The sequence below is a fragment of the Salmo salar genome, chromosome 26 (assembly GCF_965601325.2).
Source record: "Salmo salar chromosome 26, fSalSal1, whole genome shotgun sequence".
Lineage (NCBI taxonomy): Eukaryota > Metazoa > Chordata > Actinopteri > Salmoniformes > Salmonidae > Salmo > Salmo salar.
Genome location: NC_138316.1, coordinates 9,816,165 through 9,834,368, shown reverse-complemented (window position 1 = coordinate 9,834,368; position 18,204 = coordinate 9,816,165). Strand labels below are relative to the sequence as shown.

At 39.7% G+C, this 18,204-nt stretch overlaps 2 protein-coding genes across 30 annotated transcripts in view; one reads left to right on the top strand and one right to left on the bottom strand.

The window, feature by feature from the left end:
• Nucleotides 1–2,734: 2,734 nt before the first annotated feature.
• On the bottom strand, nucleotides 2,735–6,341 carry ptpmt1 (protein tyrosine phosphatase mitochondrial 1). Of its 3 annotated transcripts, none has more exons than XM_014175092.3 (4): nucleotides 6,130–6,341; nucleotides 4,358–4,438; nucleotides 3,789–3,980; nucleotides 2,735–3,651 (listed from the first exon to the last, which is right to left on the bottom strand). In XM_014175092.3, exons 1-4 carry the CDS (start codon nucleotides 6,130–6,132, stop codon nucleotides 3,520–3,522), a joined length of 408 nt encoding a protein of 135 aa, XP_014030567.1. In that variant the 5' UTR covers nucleotides 6,133–6,341; the 3' UTR covers nucleotides 2,735–3,519. The 3 variants fall into 3 exon arrangements, with proteins under 3 accessions (XP_014030567.1, XP_014030566.1, XP_014030565.1); XM_014175091.3 differs by lacking the exon at nucleotides 6,130–6,341 and adding an exon at nucleotides 5,297–6,081; XM_014175090.3 differs by lacking the exon at nucleotides 6,130–6,341 and adding an exon at nucleotides 4,571–5,248.
• Nucleotides 6,342–6,347: 6 nt separating this feature from the next.
• Nucleotides 6,348–18,204, top strand: part of LOC106587097 (CUGBP Elav-like family member 1) — a 62,037-nt gene continuing 50,180 nt past the window's right edge. For 25 of the 27 annotated variants that reach the window (XM_045708077.2, XM_082969385.1, XM_014175082.3 and 22 more), the window contains exons 1-2: nucleotides 6,348–6,511; nucleotides 8,040–8,084. The gene's annotated coding sequence lies outside the window, so the exon portion shown is untranslated. The remainder of the gene's footprint in view (nucleotides 6,512–8,039; nucleotides 8,085–18,204) is intronic. The other 2 variants (XM_082969395.1, XM_082969383.1) reach the window with 2 other exon arrangements.

Sequence of the window (18,204 nt, the reverse complement as noted above, 5' to 3'; positions counted from 1 at the left end):
ATAAAATAAATGAAAGATAGCGGAAGCGGATGATGAAGTGAATTCTGAATAAAATGGCGGTAGAATCAAGGAGAATTTGTGTATTGTCTAAAATAATGGAAAACGGACCAAAGTAGTGTACAGTGATGATAATGACCCTTCGTATCTAGTAGGAGTACGGGTTATTAATGAGGAGGTACTGAGCAGAGTACCGATTTTGAATAAACCATTTGAGTTATCTAAACTGGTGGAGAGTGCTGGGTAAAGTGAAAGCTGTAAAGTTCACGAGTGGCGGGCTTGTTTTGATTGTTCTGTGGATCAGAAGGAACGTGTGTTGTGTCTTAACTGATTTGATAAATTTGAAGTGTCGTGTGTGTCTCTTCTGAGAAGGGCAGCTCTAAGGGGGTTATATCTGGCGTTTCGTGGGAAGTCGATTTCGAAGAGATTAAAAATATTCCTGGAGTGATTTGAAGCACGTCGGATGAATCATGTGGTGAAAAGTGAAGTCTCTGTTCTTTTGTTTTTTGATATGCAGTCTCTCCCTACTCAAGTGCAGTTATGGTATATTAACTACAGAGTCAGAGCATTTATCCCAAGACCAATGCAGTGTGATCATTGTAAAGGTTTTGGTCATGTTTAAAAAATATATATATATTTCACCTTTATTTAACCAGGTAGGCTAGTTGAGAACAAGTTCTTATTTACAACTGCAACCTGGCCAAGATAAAGCAAAGCAGTTCGACACACAACAACACAGAGTAACACAGGGAATAAACAAACATACAGTCAATAATACAGTAGAAAAAGTATATATACAGTGTGTGCAAATGAGGTAAGATAAGGGAGGTAAGGCAATAAATAGGCCATGGTGGCGAAGTAATTACAATATACCAATTAAACACTGGAGTGATAGATGTGCAGAAGATGAATGTGCAAGTAGAGATAATGGGGTGCAAAGGAGCAAGATAAATAAATACAGTATGGGGATGAGGTAGCTGGATGGGCTATTTACAGGTGCAGTGATCTGTGAGCTGCTCTGACAGCTGGTGCTTAAAGCTAGTGAGGGAGATATGAGTATCCAGCTTCAGTGATTTTTGCAGAGTGTAGCAGGGGTTTGCAGAAGGGAGAAGCCGAGATGTCCAAGTTGTGGAAAGGATCATATGTGTTATAAAAGTGATGAATATGTGATGTTGCAATTGCAGTGGGAACCATGAAGCCACGTCTTCCAAATGCCACACAAGCGTGAAAGGGAATGAGGTGGCCAAAGTCAGGGTTGTACAGAGCATTTCATATGCAGCAGTTGTGACAAAGGGTTGAGGGTTTGAATGGTGCACCAGAAGAGTAGTGGATAGGCCTACACTTCAGAATGCAGGGGCTGCCTTTCACCAGCAGATCCTGACATTTTAAAGGTTAAGAAGGTGGACTTTGTGGCATTTATAGCTATGGTAATTAATGGCACTGCCAAGGTGGAGAGAAGGTCCGGGAAGATAAAAATCATAGTGATTGAGGCGGAGCAGTTCCTGGGGCTGAAAGATTTGTCAGCGAAGGAGTTACATGCAATATTGGCACAAGCCGTTCCACCCGCTCAGGTCCTAGAGGCTGAGAAGGGAGATATGGAGAACTAAAAGGAAGTGGGAGTTTTGTTTGTTTTGGCAATGTAACTATTTTTATTAGGTTGGATTAGGTTAGTTTCACTATGACGTATGTATTAATGAAATTGTTTGGTTTTAAACCGTCCAGTTGGTGGCGGCAATACACCTTTTTGGGTGTAGTCCGCCATAAAACCCACAGAAGAAGACCTTTCCACTCACTATCAAATATGGAGTGAGAGGAAGACAATCTGCCGTCGGTTGGAGGCGATGGATTTTGGCCGACGTTCTGCTTAATTTGTCAATACAGTTTTCTGTTCACAAAACTAAAAACTTATGAACAGAGTGGACAAAGATTTGTAGACTTAACCATTGCAAAAGTTACCAAAAATAGCGTTTAGGAGCGCAAAGGCGAATTGAGTTATTGCATTCGCGCATTTTAGAGTAGGTGTTCCTTTATGGAAAAATGCAGATGCTAGCTAGAACGCGCCGATATGATCTCGCTAGCTCGTGCTTGGCTCTGCTCTCCTTGCTATTTTTGCCCACTATGAGTCATTTGTTCACATTGGAAATGACAGGCTGTGGTCTATCTTGGTTTAGTTATATAAATCTTTAAACGTTTTTGCATCACCCCATCTAACTGTGATGAAGTAGAACCAACGGTTGATGGATCTTTGTTTTACCATATACTTTACCATTCAGACAGGTAATTTAACTGGATAGATCTCATCAAGAGCTATCTTTTGCTGTACTATTTTTAATCCAAAATGTATCTTGGCCTAGTTTAGTTGCCAGTCTCTGTTCAGGTACGTTCAACTCCTTGCGGAATGTTAAGAGACCGATATCCAGGGCTGGTGTGGTCTGCAGTTGTGGCCAGTTAGATGTACTGCCAAATTCTCTAAAATGTTGGAGGCGGCTTATGGTAATTTCTCTCTTGTAACAGCTCTGATGGACATTCCTGCAGTCAGCATGTCAATTGCACGCTCCCTTAACTTGATACATCTATGGCATTGTGTTGTGACAACTGCACATTTCAGAGTGGCCTTTTGTCCTCAGCACAAGGTGCACCTGTGTAATGATCACACTGTTTAGTCAGTTTCTTGATATGCCACACCTGTCAGGTGGATGGATTATCTTGGCAAAGGAGAAATGCTCACTAACAGGAATGTAAACCAATTTGTGCACACAATTTTATAGAAATAAGCTTTTTGTGCATATGGAACATTTCATTTCAGCTCATGAAAAATGGGACCAACATTTTACAAGCTGCATTTTATATTTTTGTTCGGCATAATTATACTTTCCTGTGGATATTGTCTCACATTCCTACTGCCAAAACGACCAACTGCACAGAGAACCGCTAAAGTACGTTAACATATCACTTCATTCAACATTCTGGTTGGTAGAGGTCGTGAGTAAACTTTCCTGATTCAAACGCTCATTTCAACATGGGCTTTCCAGACAATTAGGCCCCGTGTTCACTCCGGTTATGTTTCAATGGATTAAGTATCAATAGCTATCCTTCTATAATAATGTCATTCTTTTCCAATATGTTTTTACAACCCATATAGAACACTATCAAACAATCAGTGAAATTAGTAACAATGAAAATAACACATTTTCTTAACGTAGAAATTGTAATCAAATGTCCTAATTAAGAAAAAAAAAATCTGTGGAAACATGCTTTTAAATACACCCCCTTCACCCAGCCGTCAGTACTTTGATGGGGATGGCAATTTATTATACCCCATGTTCTGATGAGCTGTGATGACACTTGAATTATACAACATTTGAGAATTATACAATATACACTTGATCCAGTTGAGTAACAAAACTATGTAAAAGAATGAGCTCAAGGTCAAAAATCCCTTCAAGCAGCATATTGTTTGTCTTGACAAACGCTAATTTTAGTTTCTGTAGAAGTGCAATAAGTATGCTTGCAGCCTCACTCTTAAATGGAATCCCCGCCACAGACTTGCTGATGGTACCGCCGAAGCATCTCCAGCTGTGAAGAACGAATTATTACATGTGGTCGGACAGAGGCCAACATCTGACATGCTTCCTCTGGACTCCAGCAGTGTATCTGTAAACAGACCAACAAACTGATGTACAAGTCAGGTAGATACAACTAATTCAGTACTAGTGATGATCAGGATAGCCAGCAGCGGCAATCGATGGATAGCAAAGACTGTCGTTTGCTGGCCAAAACCACCGACTCACCCGTATGATGTATGCAGCAGCTAGTGTAGCACTGCGACAGCGTCCAGCCTTACAGTGGACATACACACTGGAGCCCTTTTCCCGGTGACTGAGTGCAAACTCCACTCCTCTGTGCAGGTTCTCTAGACTGGGCACACCGGTCAGGTCCACTGTGCTGAGTCGCAGCTGCTCCACCCCCTCGGCTTTCCACTCCTGTTTCAGACCAAACAAAGCTGTTTCTAATACAAATTCACATTTGCTATTATAAAACTCACAACAAGCAATGTTTGACATACAGGACATTCCCCAGACCTTGCGTACAAGAGCACCACAAAGCTACTGTTTTTAAATAACAAGGTTCTGTATTTATTTGTGGCAATTAAACTACTGTACCAATGGATAGAGAAGGGCCAACCCACCTAGACAGGCTTTTGTTCTAACTCTGCTCTACCACACGTGAATCAGTTTATCAAGGTCCTGATGATGAGCAGCCAAGTCGGTAGACTATGGAGCAGGACTGAAATAATATTCCACACCTCTCTCCAAGAGGACGGCCATTGATTTTCATAGGAAGTAAATCATCAGCTCACCTCAGCTGAGTTGCAGAAGTATTTTGTTTCATATTCCTCGTTCATGGTTATTACCCCCCTGACATTTTCTGTCTGCACCAGCTGGAAGAAGAAAATAATGTTGATGGCAATGTTTTTTAACATTAGAAAATCAGTAGCTCGTGCATGCCAACTACAAGTAGAAGACTGGACTGGAGTTCACGAAACAAAAATGTATTAGCTAGCTAACGTTACCTCATTAGTCATTGATTTGAAAGGCAGGGCTCCTAGAATGATAGTCTGATCCACGCGATTGAACCACCGTCTTGAGGATACTTTTTCCATGACAACATTATACGCTAATGTGGGATAAAACAGTACCCTTGCTAACGCCCCAGACATGTTCACAGTACAGCGTAGTCTGCACCTCTAATGTTAAAGCAAATTCCAAATCCGAGATACAATGCACGGCCCACCACAAACCAACAATATCTAAATTAATGGTACGAAAACGTGTTGTTCTAGAGTTACTATTCAACCTTACAGGCTACTTCGCCTTGTGGCCCGGATGACTTATTACACAAAGTAAATTGTTAGGTTGAAGAACGAACGATACTTAATATATTTGCCATAGGATCGTTTCGAGAGTTTATATCTACAAGCCATCAGACTGCTGAACACTTGAACTAGACTGACCACCTGCTCTGATTCCCCGCACGTTAGCACACATCACAACTGCTGCTACCAGACTCTTGTTATACCTTTGTCCACAATACACGTGTAAATTTTGTACTATAAATTGTGCCTTCCTGTATTATACTTATGCTAAAAATGTTTTTCTACTGCCATTTACTTTGTTCGTATTCTTCTTCTTATTTTTTTTTACTATTTTGTATTGTTGCATTGTTGAGAAGGAACCTGTAAGTACGCATTTCGTTGGACGATGTATGCATATCCTCTAATAAAACTTGAACCACATACCCAGTATCTGTGCTTTAGAAAAGTCAGCGATGAGTGTCTCGTCTCTAACATGAAACTCCGATTCAAACTGCAATTAGACAGCTCTGCAAGCGTTATGTAAAAATACGTTCTGTATTGACCAAAAGTATGGTTTCGATGAGCAACTGTCTAAATGTACTCCCGTGTCGGCCGGTATGTACTTCCAAAAAAGGATTTAAAAAAATGTTTTACATGCAACAGGGGGAAAAAAACAACACTATTCGGCACCTACAATGTACAATGTATTGAGCTGTTGTAGACTTCCGACTTGTGCATGGCAGTATGGTTAGTGCTATCCGGGATCATTGGGATGTGAGTGAATAGGCATTCTTTCGATTGCGTGTACATTTGTATTTAGACCTTTATTTGAATATCGGCCTCAATGGGACTAAATTAAGACAGTTGCTCAGTAACAAACGTATTTCAACATAACGATTGCAGAGCTGTCTAGTTTGAATCGGAGATTCCTGGGCCTTGGAGAGGAGATGTCATACTCATCATCAACTTCTCTAAAAGCAGATAATGGGGCAGGATCAGCCAGCTGTCAAAACCTGAGAACTATCAACTGAGAAACATGAACATCTGTGTAATGCTTGTTTCAGACGGTGTTGAACAACAGACTTCTCAGAATTCGTTTCACATGCTGCTCAAAATGTAGTTTTTCCCTTAGACCTGGCGAAGAGGCAACTTACATCAAAATGCACTGATCAACATATATTGAATGGCAACGCAATAACTTTGCAGGTGACACTCGAGCTATAAAATAACTGAATGAATACATAACATCCTCCCATGAGAAAGGATATAGAACTTACCATGTTTTGACAGATGGGACACTTGTTATTCTAAATGGGTCTAAAGGCGCCCGGAAAACGCAAGAAAAATTGTTAAATATAATGCACATTTAGAAAAAGCTTACAAAAAATATTTAGCTAACGTTGTTTGGTCCAACATTCACTTCAATTAAAAAAAACATCCTCGACGGTCACACCCCCAATCCCCTGTTTCCGAGAGTTTAATGGTAAATGCAGGAAAGGCCGCCATTTTGCAAGATAGAAGTACAAGTCTAAAAGTGAGCTGGAGAAGAAAATAATCGAAACAATTAATAAGCCACCACATACACTTAGCAAATATTGATAACACACTGTGTTGGCTAAACACGTAGGTAGTCGCATTTAAAGTTAAGACATCTCACAGGTAAGTAGGGTAAAAATAAAATGATTCGCCAGCTAATTTATCTAGCTATGAAATGTGTTATCCAATGCTAGATAGCGGCGCACATTTGGCTTGTTTATGGATCAGTGAGCTGGCTCAGCGAAGAGGGTCACAAACAACATGCGTCATTAAACTGCTTTCCAGAAAGCTAGTTACCCGTTTGCTAAATGGAACCATTCTTACCAACAACAAAAACATACTGCTAGCTAATGCTCCCAAATACGCATGATTCTACTTTTGATAATGTTTGCATTTAGCTAACAGAAGACTGAAATAGCCCGTCGGTGTGCTTATCAACAAGCTAACGTTACTAGTACCACCGAGCCTGGTTCTAAACAGATAAGTTAACTGTTAGCCTCACACTACGAGTTGGCTAGCTAGCAACAACACTTGCTGTTTCACAGAACAGCTACTGTTAGCTGCCAAATCTGGTAATATATTGGATTTGATGCTCAATACACTAGAAACAAACAAGCAAAGCATCTATTTATTTCTACTCGCCTAACGTTAGAACAAAAATGGCGAAATAAAGAGTCTGGCTGGCCTTTTTCACAATTTCTAAATGTTGAATCGAGAAGATATCTGTTGGACATTTCCAATTTTTACATCCCTTGCATCAATCAATAGAATAGTTAGCTAGTAACGTTCGTAAACTAATTAAATGAGGGTTGAGGTCAGTCTACTTCTCTCGAACGTCTGTTCTCAGGCCACATACGAGTGACTTGCAACAGTGGCAGTTCAAAAACAGTGGTTGAGGCTTGTTCTTCAAGGGCAACTATTTAAGTTGCCAGTATACAGTAATTCTTGTTAGATACCACGACAAACCAAAAATTATTCTGACTGGTGTCTTCATAAAAGTGTGACTTCGATGGATCTCTCTCGGCCTGTCACATCCCTACAGTTCGCTGTATCCATATACAATGTAACCTATTTTCAAATCTAGCGTTTTCATACATAAGAATGTAGCTGTCAAATGCAACTGTTATGTGTCTAGAGAATTTCTGATGGATGATAACTGGTTCTCTACAAGTTCGTTTGGAGTAATGACTAATTTTATGAGATGGAGTTTGGTCGAACAGACCAGTGGTCATAACCTCACATGACATACATTTGTCATTATGCATACAAGATGCAGCATAAGCAATGTTTGAAGTATTGACACATTTACAGAAACTGATTGCATACAAATAACTCAGTCATGTCACTGTCTGGTGCATTGCAATTTGACCTACAGCACTGGTAATGTGCTACACTGGATGGGGGTGGCGGTGGTATGCATGACAAGTTGAAGATGGCTTGTGTTAGTTATTCAATGCAGTTGAGTTGTCAGGGAACCATGGAGTCCTCCAAACTGGAGAACTTGACTATTTATGTTAGCAGGTTTAGATCTCAGAAGCAGATCATCAGCCCTGACTCTTGTCTTATTGCTTAAAATACAAAAGTGAGAATCAGTGGCTGTGAAATGTCAATCACACAGATTTGGTCATTATATGTATCTATTTGTTAACAGGATAAAGGGGGAAGAACCATTACCTACGTGACAAGCAAACCCAGGGTAAGTCATCAGGCTAGGCATTCTCAGCCACTCTTCTCTCTGACTAGAATCTACTGCTTAGAGGTAGACTACATTCTCATAAAGTCCTTTTAAGTAATGGTCTCAGCTGGCTTAACATGGAATTCAGAGAGAAAATGGTATTCAGAGAGCTGTAGTAGTAGTAGTAGTAGTAGTAGCCTGTTGGGTCACTGAAACAATATGGCTATTTCAATGCCTTGACGCAGGGCAAGTAGGCTATTTAAGTCATGGCCAGAGATTCATTTTCATCACATGGGCAGAAAAAGCACAAGAGGTTCTAAACATGATTACCATCTTAGCCTTCTTATGGCTGAATTGAAATGTTTCTAACAGAAGAAATATAAAAAGCAAATGCATGAGAACACTTTGGAGATTATGGGGACATTGTCAGACCAAAGGTGAGGACACAACAGTTCACCTGATACAAGACTGAATCCAAACATTACATTTTTAATTGGATGTGCATTTTACATTTACTGTACTTTTCACAGCATTTGCCAGTAATGAAATCTGAAAGTACTCTGGATACATTCAGTAACAAATTAAGAATATTCATTCAAATGTTGGGGTAGGTACAACAAGAACAAACAATTAGGCTCTCCTAGCTTTGCGATTGAGGAACTGAAGCATGCACACTTGTAGTTTATTGTTTGGAGCCCAGCCCATCACAAAATAACTGTTGTTGTTTATGCAATCACAAAAATGTTCTATTATAAATCCCAATCTGGGTCAGGTGGGCATCATTTAAAAGCTTATTCTATTGCCAAAATGTTTTGCTAAGTTATAAAATGCGATCTTAGTGTTAGGCTTTCACAAGGCACTTCAGACAAACAGATTGTACTTTTGGTGCATATATAATGAGTCATGAGTGCATTCAAGTGCTTATAACTGGGAATCAAAATGGCATGCACATACTCCATTATTTCATAATTATGCTTTGCATCCCCCCAATGGTCCAAATGTGGAATCCGTACCCTCATATTCTGAGCTAGTCATTAAAAAAGTGGTCCACAGATCTAAGTGAATCTGAACAACTCTTTAACTGGAACAGAATATGGAAAAATATGACCTTGGCGTCCTGTAATCCGAATCATCAATTTATACATTTAAAGTTTGTTCAGACTGTATTTAACACCAAGGAAAAGTTTTATGATGAAATTTGCCCTAACTCCCAACTGTTCACTGTGTCCCCTAAATCAGGTAGGCACATTCCTTCATATGATGTAGGAGTGCCGTGCAGTTAAATGCTTCTGGGACGAAGTGCATGAATGTACATTTTAAATGTGTTGCATCTTCTGTGTTATTTAACGATGACAGCTCCTTGAATCTCTCAGAGACAATTATTGCTGGCAGGCAACACTGCCGCAAAAAAGATGTTGGCTCTTAGATGGCAAATAGCCAACTCTCTCAAATCGCTAGTGAATACAGTTAAAGTTAAAACATTAGAATTATCGACGGTGAGAATGAATGGTGCTAGTCAAGGAACAATTGAGGTCTGGATAAATATACTTGACTCTGTAAAGAATAATCTCAGGTAAAGCCTAACACATACATACATACAAAATATACACTCAGTGGCCAGTTTATTAGGTACACATTCACGGTACTGCAAACCAACCTGTGTTGCTATGCAGGGTGGGAAGAGGTGGAAAACATTTCAAATGGATTAAATATAAATATTTTGTCACTGGCCTACAGACACTACCCCATAATGTCAATGTGATATCCTGTTTTTTGAATTTTTTTATAAATTCATAAGAAATGAATCTGTAAGGTTCCTCAGTCGAGCAGAACATATCAAACACAGATTCAACCCACAAAACCAGGGAGGTTTTCCAATGCTTCGCAATGTAGGGCACCTATTGGTAGATGGGTAAAAAAAATAAAATACATTGAATATCGCTTTGAACATGGTGAAGTTATTAATTACACTTTGGATGGTGTATCAATACACCCAGTCACTACAAAGATACAGGCGTCCTTCCTAACTCCGTTTTTGGAGAGGAAGGAAACCTCTCAGGGATTTTACCAAGAGGCCAAAGTGATTTAAAAACCATTGGAGTTTAATGGCTGTGATTGGAGAAAACAACTGATGGATCAGCATGGATCAACAACATTGTAGTTACTCCACAATACTAACCTAATTGACAGAGAGAAAAGAAGGAAGCCTGGACAGAATACAAAATATGCATCCTGTTTGCAACAGGGCACTAAGGTAATACTGCAAAAATGTGTCAATGTAATGAACATCTTGTCCTGAATACAAAGTGTTATTTTTAGGGCAACTACAACACATTACTGAGTAGCACTCTCCATATTTTCAAGCATAGTGGTGGCTGCATCATGTTATGGGAATGCTTGTAATCATTAAGGACTGGGGAGTTTTTCAGGATAAAAAATAAATGGAATAGAGCTGAGCACGGGCAAAATCCTAGAGGAAAACCTGGTTCAGCCTGCTTTCCACCAGATACTGGGAGATTAATTCACCTTTCAGCAGGGCAATAACCTAAAACGCAAGGCCAAATCTACACTGTAGTTGCTTACCAAGAAGACAGTGAATGTTGACTTGAATCTACTTGGAAATCTATGGCTTGGGCAGTATCCAGATTGTCATACCGACCTTGTGTTACGCCGTACTGGGATATTCGGTAATACCAGCACTAAACACAAGTGCCGCTGTTTTCAAAACCCACTAATACGCTGTAATCCGAAGGTTAGCAATGCTAACAAGTACATGTAAAATCCTGTAGAGAATGCTAACGAGTGCATTACAAACATTTTGTACAGTTTCTGACATAAAGTATACAAGTAACTCAAATTCTATTCACAGTTTTCTGCATGCACAAAACAAATAGCCAGTAAGGCTCTTGATCCAGGAGTGGATTCTCTGCTGTTACCAAGTGAATGCTTGATTTTGATAGAAGCTAACCACTTAGCTAGATAGCTAACTAGCTACTAAATTAGCAAACCAAATGCACAACAGCAGAGCATTTAGCACATTTCTGACAGGTAACTTAATAGTTATAAGACAGAAAACATTTTAGTTATTAATTCCAAACTGTAATTAAATCACCTGATGCATGCTGCACAACAGTGAGTGAATCACGAGGCTCTGGCCTCTCATCGTTGTGTGCTTGTAAACAAACAACACGTGACTGGGGACTACCATAAGCGTACACGTGAAATTAAGAGCGCAGTGTTCTTTATCTCCTAACGTGTTGTACAAGTTCTATAGGCATTTACTTTAAAAGTAGCTACAAATATTCAAATGTATAAAAAAAATAAATCAAATAACTAGTTTAAACGTTATTGACAGTATTGAAAAACCATCCTGTGGACATACTTAGTGGGGCTCTGGTGAGAGACTGGATATGGATGAGTGTGTTAGCAGTTGATGTTATTCTTTAACCTATATGGGCTAGGTGGGACGCCCACCTACTCAACAGCCAGTTGAATCCTGTGGCGCGTTATTCAAATCCTTAGATATGCTATTACTTCAATTTTTCAAAAATATGACTATTTTACACCATTTTAAACATAAGACTCTCGTTAATCTAACCACACTGTCCGATTTCAAAAAGGCTTTACAACGAAAGCAAAACATTAGATTATGTCAGCAGAGTACCGAGCCAGAAATAATCAGACACCCATTTTTCAAGCTAGCATATAATGTCACATAAACCCAAACCACAGCTAAATGTAGCACTAACCTTTGATGATCTTCATCAGATGACAACCCTAGGACATTATGTTATACAATACATGCATGTTTTGTTCAATCAAGTTCATATTTACATCAAAAAACAGATTTTTACATTAGCATGTGACTAGCATTCCCACCGAACACTGCCGGTGAATTTACTAAATTACTCACGATAAACGTTCACAAAAAGCATAACAATTATTTTAAGAATTATAGATACAGAACTCCTCTATGCACTCGATGTCTGATTTTAAAATAGCTTTTCGGTGAAAGCACATTTTGCAATATTCTCAGTAGATAGCCCGGCATCACAGGGCTAGCTATTTAGACACCCAGCAGGTTTAGCACTCATCAAAGTCAGATTTACTATAAGAAAAATGTTCTTACCTTTGTTGTCTTCGTCAGAATGCACTCCCAGGACTTCTACTTCAATAACAAATGTTGGTTTGGTCCAAAATAATCCATCGTTATATCCAAACAGCGGCGTTTTGTTCGGGCGTTCTAGACACTATCCTAAAGGCTAAATAAGGGTGACGAGCATGGCGCAATTCGTGACAAAAGAATTCTAAATATTCCATTACCGTACTTCGAAGCATGTCAACCGCTGTTTAAAATCAATTTTTATGCCATTTTTCTCATAAAAAAGCGATAATATTCCGACCGGGAATCTGCGTTTAGATAAACAGACAAAGGAAAACAAAGCATTCGGTCGAAGCGGGCACGCGCCTAAGCCCATAGTACTCTGAGTGGCCACTTGCCAAAAGCGATAAAGTGTTTCAGCCAGAGCCAGCCTCGATATCGTTCAACGTTTTCCCGGGCTCTGATACCCTATGGAAGACGTAGGAAGTGTCACGTTATTGCACAGATCCTGAGTCTTCAATAAAAAGAGCCAAGATGAAACACTACTTCTCAGACAGGCCACTTCCTGCTTGAAATCTTCTCAGGTTTTGGCCTGCCATAGGAGTTCTGTTATACTCACAGACACCATTCAAACAGTTTTAGAAAACACCCTAAAGTTTCTATCCAAAGCCAATAATTATATGCATATTCTAGTTACTGGGCAGGAGTAGTAACCAGATTAAATCGGGTACGTTTTTTATCCAGCCGTGTCAATACTGACCCCTATACCCAACAGGTTAACACAGACCCCAAAGCAAATCGGGGAGGAAAATAGGTCTATTCAAATAGGACAAATCATGCTTGGAAGTAGATGGTCATTCTCCCCTGTCCTCAGTGATGCTTTCCAGTGATTCTCTCCTGTGATTATCTCCACAGAACAAAGGTACAGGATCTAGTTTTATAACCCAGCCTTAGCCTGTGGTTGACCAATTAGAAGTCCTTGCAGTACAACTGGGCCAATGGCCAAATAACAAGTATACTGTTTCAGGCTCACTGTATAGATCCTCCCATGTCTCTGACCCATTGATAAATAATTCCCTTTTACAGAAAAAACACTATTTCCATTGATTGTTAAAGGAAGAGGTAAGGGAATACAGGGCTTTCTACTAACATTTTCCCCAGGTGGCACTATTTCAGTTGGTGGTACCAGCCCATGATTTGGTCGCTTCAACAACAAAAAAAGCTTGGACACACAATAGAAAAAATAAGTAATCACTTAGTCATTCACAGCATTTATTAAGAGGTGTAATATACTACTAAGATGGTATTCAAGAAATACGTTTTTATCTAACATGTCCATGCAGGATATTTTAAAGTGCAACCTAATCCAGTGATTGTCATGAATTTTGGGTTGACGATTAGGCTGTTATTTTACTGTTAAAAATAGGGATCCAGAATCTTCAGAATTGTATTTTGTTCAATAAAGAATAATTTGCCCAACATCTTCATATTCCAGTCTGCGCTGGTTTTAGGGCTGACCCTAATTATTCGACTGCCGATTGTTTGGTCGATAGGCTGTTGGTCGACCAAGCTTTTTTTTAGTTTAGCAGTGCATTCGGAAAATATGCAGACCCCTTGACTTTTTCCACATTGTTACGTTACAGCCTTATTCTAAAATAGATTAAATTGTTTCCCCCCCTCATTAATCTACACACACTACCCCATATTGACAAAGTAAAAATTGGTTTTTAGACATTTTTGCAAATGTATAAAAATAACTAATATCACATTTACGTAAATATTCAGCCCCTTTACTCAGTCCTTTGTTGAATCACCTTTGGCAGTGATTACAGCCTTGAGTCTTCTTTGGAATGACGCTACAAGCTTGGTGCACCTATATTTGGAGAGGTCTGTCAGGTTGAATGGGGAGCGCCGCTGCACAGGTATTTTCAGGTCTCCCCAGAGATGTTAGATCGGCTTCAAGTCCGGCTTCTGGCTGGGCCTCTCAAGGACATTCAGACTTGTCCCAAAGGCACTCTTGCATTGTCTTGGCTGTGTGATGAGGGTTTTTGTCCTGTTGGAAGATGAACCTTGCCCCAGTTAGGGCTGTTAGTGACCATATTACTACCACACCGGTGGTCACGAGTCATGACGGCAGTCAAATTCCACGTGACCGTTTAGTCACGGTAATTAGGCTTCTCCAAGCTCTGGTGCTGCTGATGGTCATTGGTAGCTTTCCAAACTTGCTAACTGCCTGGTACTCAGCACTCTATTGTCCCTCTAATCACTCTGACATCAATGCAAATGCCCTTAAAAGTCTAATCAAATACTTCATGAGCTCATGTTGCGCAACATTTCTATAGGCTATGCAATTGCGTGAGAAAACCGAGTGATGGTCTCTATTAAAAAGAGGATCCCATCAGCTTTCTATAGGCTAGGCCTACTATTTATTTATCAACTTTCCTAATATGAAGCATATTGCTTCTCTTTACAACAGGAGTTTAGCCTACCTGGCTGCCATGAAAATGAACCACCGGAAAAACGTCTTCCATTAGTTATTTAAGTGCATAGATGACATGTATGTTTTTTCCCGCTGCCCGTTTTGAGACAGGTGCATGATAATGGTCCATTCTATATCAAAACAGATTTCCCACATTATTTAGTATATGTAAAGACAACATTAAATCAAGAATGGTGTGAAGGGTGACAATATTAGCCTATCACTTGTGAATGATGCCCATCCTAAGGCAAGAAACTTTTTCAAATCACAGTCACACACCTCATGTAGCTTAGCCCATAGGCCTATATGTATTGATAAGGTTTGTATCACAACTAAAGTGGCCAAATACATTTGTAAAATGAAGAAAATTAATAAGCTTTACCATGGCTGTTGAGCTGAACTGGCGTACTATACACACGTTTGGGAAAGTTCATTTTCACCATTAAAATGCATCTTTGGAATAAAAGCATTACATGCATAATTGCATTTGTGGTCACTTTTGAGCAAATAGTTTTCCTGTTAATGGAAGATTCACGCTTATAGTCTACTGTCGTGTCTGCATTATCAACATTTTAAGCTGAATGTTCTCATCTGTTGCTGCGTCAGGCTCATTGCTTAAAACAGGTTTTTTGATGCTCGTGGTTGTATTCATTTTGGATCTATCGCATCCCACAACTGTCCCAGACTATGTTTGGAATATTTATTTATCGCACGCAATAGAATAGGTCAACTTTTGTACTATGGGGGATAGTAGATTGACATAGTCTAGTGCTTTTTCTGTTCGTTAGGTCTACTCATCTTGTTGTCTGACAAAAAGTAAATGGACAGTACTTCAGATACAGTTGAAGTTTACATACACTTAGGTTGGAGTCATTAAAACTCGTTTTTCAACCACTCCACAAATTTCTTGTTAACAAACTATAGTTTTGGCAAGTCGGTTAGGACATCTATTTTGCGTGACACAAGTAATTTTTCCAACAATGGTTTACAGACAGATTATTTAACTTATTCACTATATTACAATTCCAGTGGGTCAGAAGTTTACATACACTAGGCTGGCTGTGCCTGTAAATAGCTTGGAAAATTCCAGAAAATGATTTCATGAGTTTAGAAGCTTCTGATAGGCTAATTGGCATAATTTCAGTCAATTGGAGGTGTGCCTAGCTTCAAACTCAGTGCCTCTTTGGTTGACATCATGGGAAAATCAAAAGAAATCAGGCAAGACCTCAGGGAAAAAAATTCTAGACCTCCACAAGTCTGGTTCATCCTTGGGAGCAATTTACAAACGCCTGAAGGTACCACGTTCATCTGTACAAACAATAGTACGCAAGTATAAACACCATGGGACCACACAGCGGTCATACCGCTCAGGAAGGAGACGTGTTCTGTCTCCTAGAGATGACCGTACTTTGGTGCGAAATGTGCAAATCAATCCCAGAACAACAGCAAAGAACCTGGTGAAGATGCTGGAGGAAACGGGTACAAAAGTATCTATATCCACAGTAAAACGAGTCCTATATCGACATAACCTGAAAGGCTGCTCAGCAAGGGAGAAGCCACTGCTCCAAAACCGCCATAAAAAAGCCAGACTACGGTTTGCAACTGCACATGGGGACAAAGATTGTACATGGAGAAATGTCCTCTGGTCTGATGAAACAAAACTGGAACTGTTTGGCCATAATGACCATTATGTTTGGAGGAAAAAGGGGGAGGCTTGCAAGCTGAAGAACACCGTCCCAACTTTGAAGCACAGGGTGGCAGCATCATGTTGTGGGGGGTGCTTTGCTGCAGGAGGGAATGGTGCACTCACAAAATACATGGCATCATTAGAAATGAAAGTTATGTGGATATATTGAAGCAACATCTCAAGACATCAGTCAGGAAGTTAAGCCAGGTGATGAGTGAGGCCAGGTTTCCTCCAGACGTAACGCTTGGCATTCAGGCCAAAGAGTTAAATCTTGGTTTCATCAGACCAGAGAATCTTGTTTCTAATGGCCTGAGAGTCCTTTAGGAAGTCATGTGCCTTTTACTGAGGAATGGCTTCCGTCTGGCCACTCTGCCATAAAAGCCTGATTGAGGGAGTGCTGCATAGATGGTTGTCCTTCTGGAAGGTTCTCCCATCTCCACAGAGGAACTCTACACAGTGGCCTCATCATTCTTAAATGGAAGAAGTTTGGAACCACCAAGACTCTTCCTAGAGCTGGCCGCCCGGCCAAACTGAGCAATTGGGGGGGGGGGGGGGGGGGGAGAAGGGCCTTGGTCAGGGAGGTGACCAAGAACCCGATGGTTACTCTGACATAGCTCCAGAGTTCCTCTGTGGAAATGGGAGAAACTTCAAAAAGGACAATCTCTGCAGCACTCCATCAATCAGGCCTTTGTTCAGAAAACCATGATGTTTTAATAATCTTTCAAATTATTAGGACATCTAAACAGCTTAAATCGGCATATTTGATCTGTGCATGGGCAAACATCGGCAGCACAAGCCTCCATCTTATGCGCGAGTGAAGTGAGTTCAGAAAAATAGTATGCATCTTAGAAATAGTTTTCGCATGCAAACTTTGTCAAAATAGAACATGGTTGCTGTGGTAAGTCCCATCAGGTAGCCTGATTTCAGATGTGTCCATGTCAACAAGATTTTTAGGGAAATTGTTCATCTTGCGAAGTATGTAAACACTTAAAATAACTATTATATTAATCTGATTATCCACAACAATCATAATATTGTGTGTGTTTAACTGTACTCACTGAGGGGTTTCACAGCTTGTAATGAGCTTTCAATGCATTATTGTGACAAGTATTTCATTTGGCAATGAATGTTTCTTGTCCCAAGAATTTGTGTATCTAGGGTTGGAATATTCAGAGGTGGAACCTTTCCATGGGAATTAACGGGAATATATGCAAATTAATATTAATACCATTTAAATGAAATGTTTTTTTGCATTGGATATAAACTCAGCAAAAAAAGAAAGGTCAATTTTTCAGGACCCTGTCTTTCAAAGACAATTTGTAAAAATCCAAATAACTAAACAGATCTTCATTGTAAAGGGTTTAAAACTTGTTATGGGTAGGTGGGACGGTAGTGTCCCACCTGGCCAACATCCGGTGAAATTCCAGAGCGCCAAATTCAAAATACAGAAATACTCATAATAAACATTCATAAAATATACAAGTGTTATACATCGGCTTAAAGATTAACTTCTTGTTAATCCAGCCGCTGTGTCAGATTTCAAAAAGGCTATACACGTAAGCATACAATGCGATTATCTGAATGACAGCGCCCCTCTTACAAAAGCATACAAACATTTTCCAGCCAAGTAGAGGAGTCACAAAAGTCAGAAATGGCGATAAAATTAATCACTTACCTTTTGATGATCTTCATATGGTTGCACTAACAAGACTCCCTGTTACACAATAAATGTTAGTTTTGTTCGATAAAGTCCCTCTTTATATACCAAAAACTCGTTTTGTTCAGTAATCCGGTCAAAACATGCAGACGAATACATCCTAATAGTACCGGTAAAGTTTGTCAAAACATGTCAAACGACGTTTAACATTAATCC

Bases quoted from the DNA above. Each gene is read 5' to 3' on its own strand.
- ptpmt1 (XM_014175090.3), bottom strand. From the start codon at position 4,717: ATGTCTGGGGCGTTAGCAAGGGTACTGTTTTATCCCACATTAGCGTAT. The intron at 4,439-4,570 runs GTAACGTTAGCT...TTCTTCTTCCAG, and splicing joins TCAAATCAATGACTAATGAG to CTGGTGCAGACAGAAAATGT. The intron at 3,981-4,357 runs GTGAGCTGATGA...GGTCTGAAACAG, and splicing joins ACTTCTGCAACTCAGCTGAG to GAGTGGAAAGCCGAGGGGGT.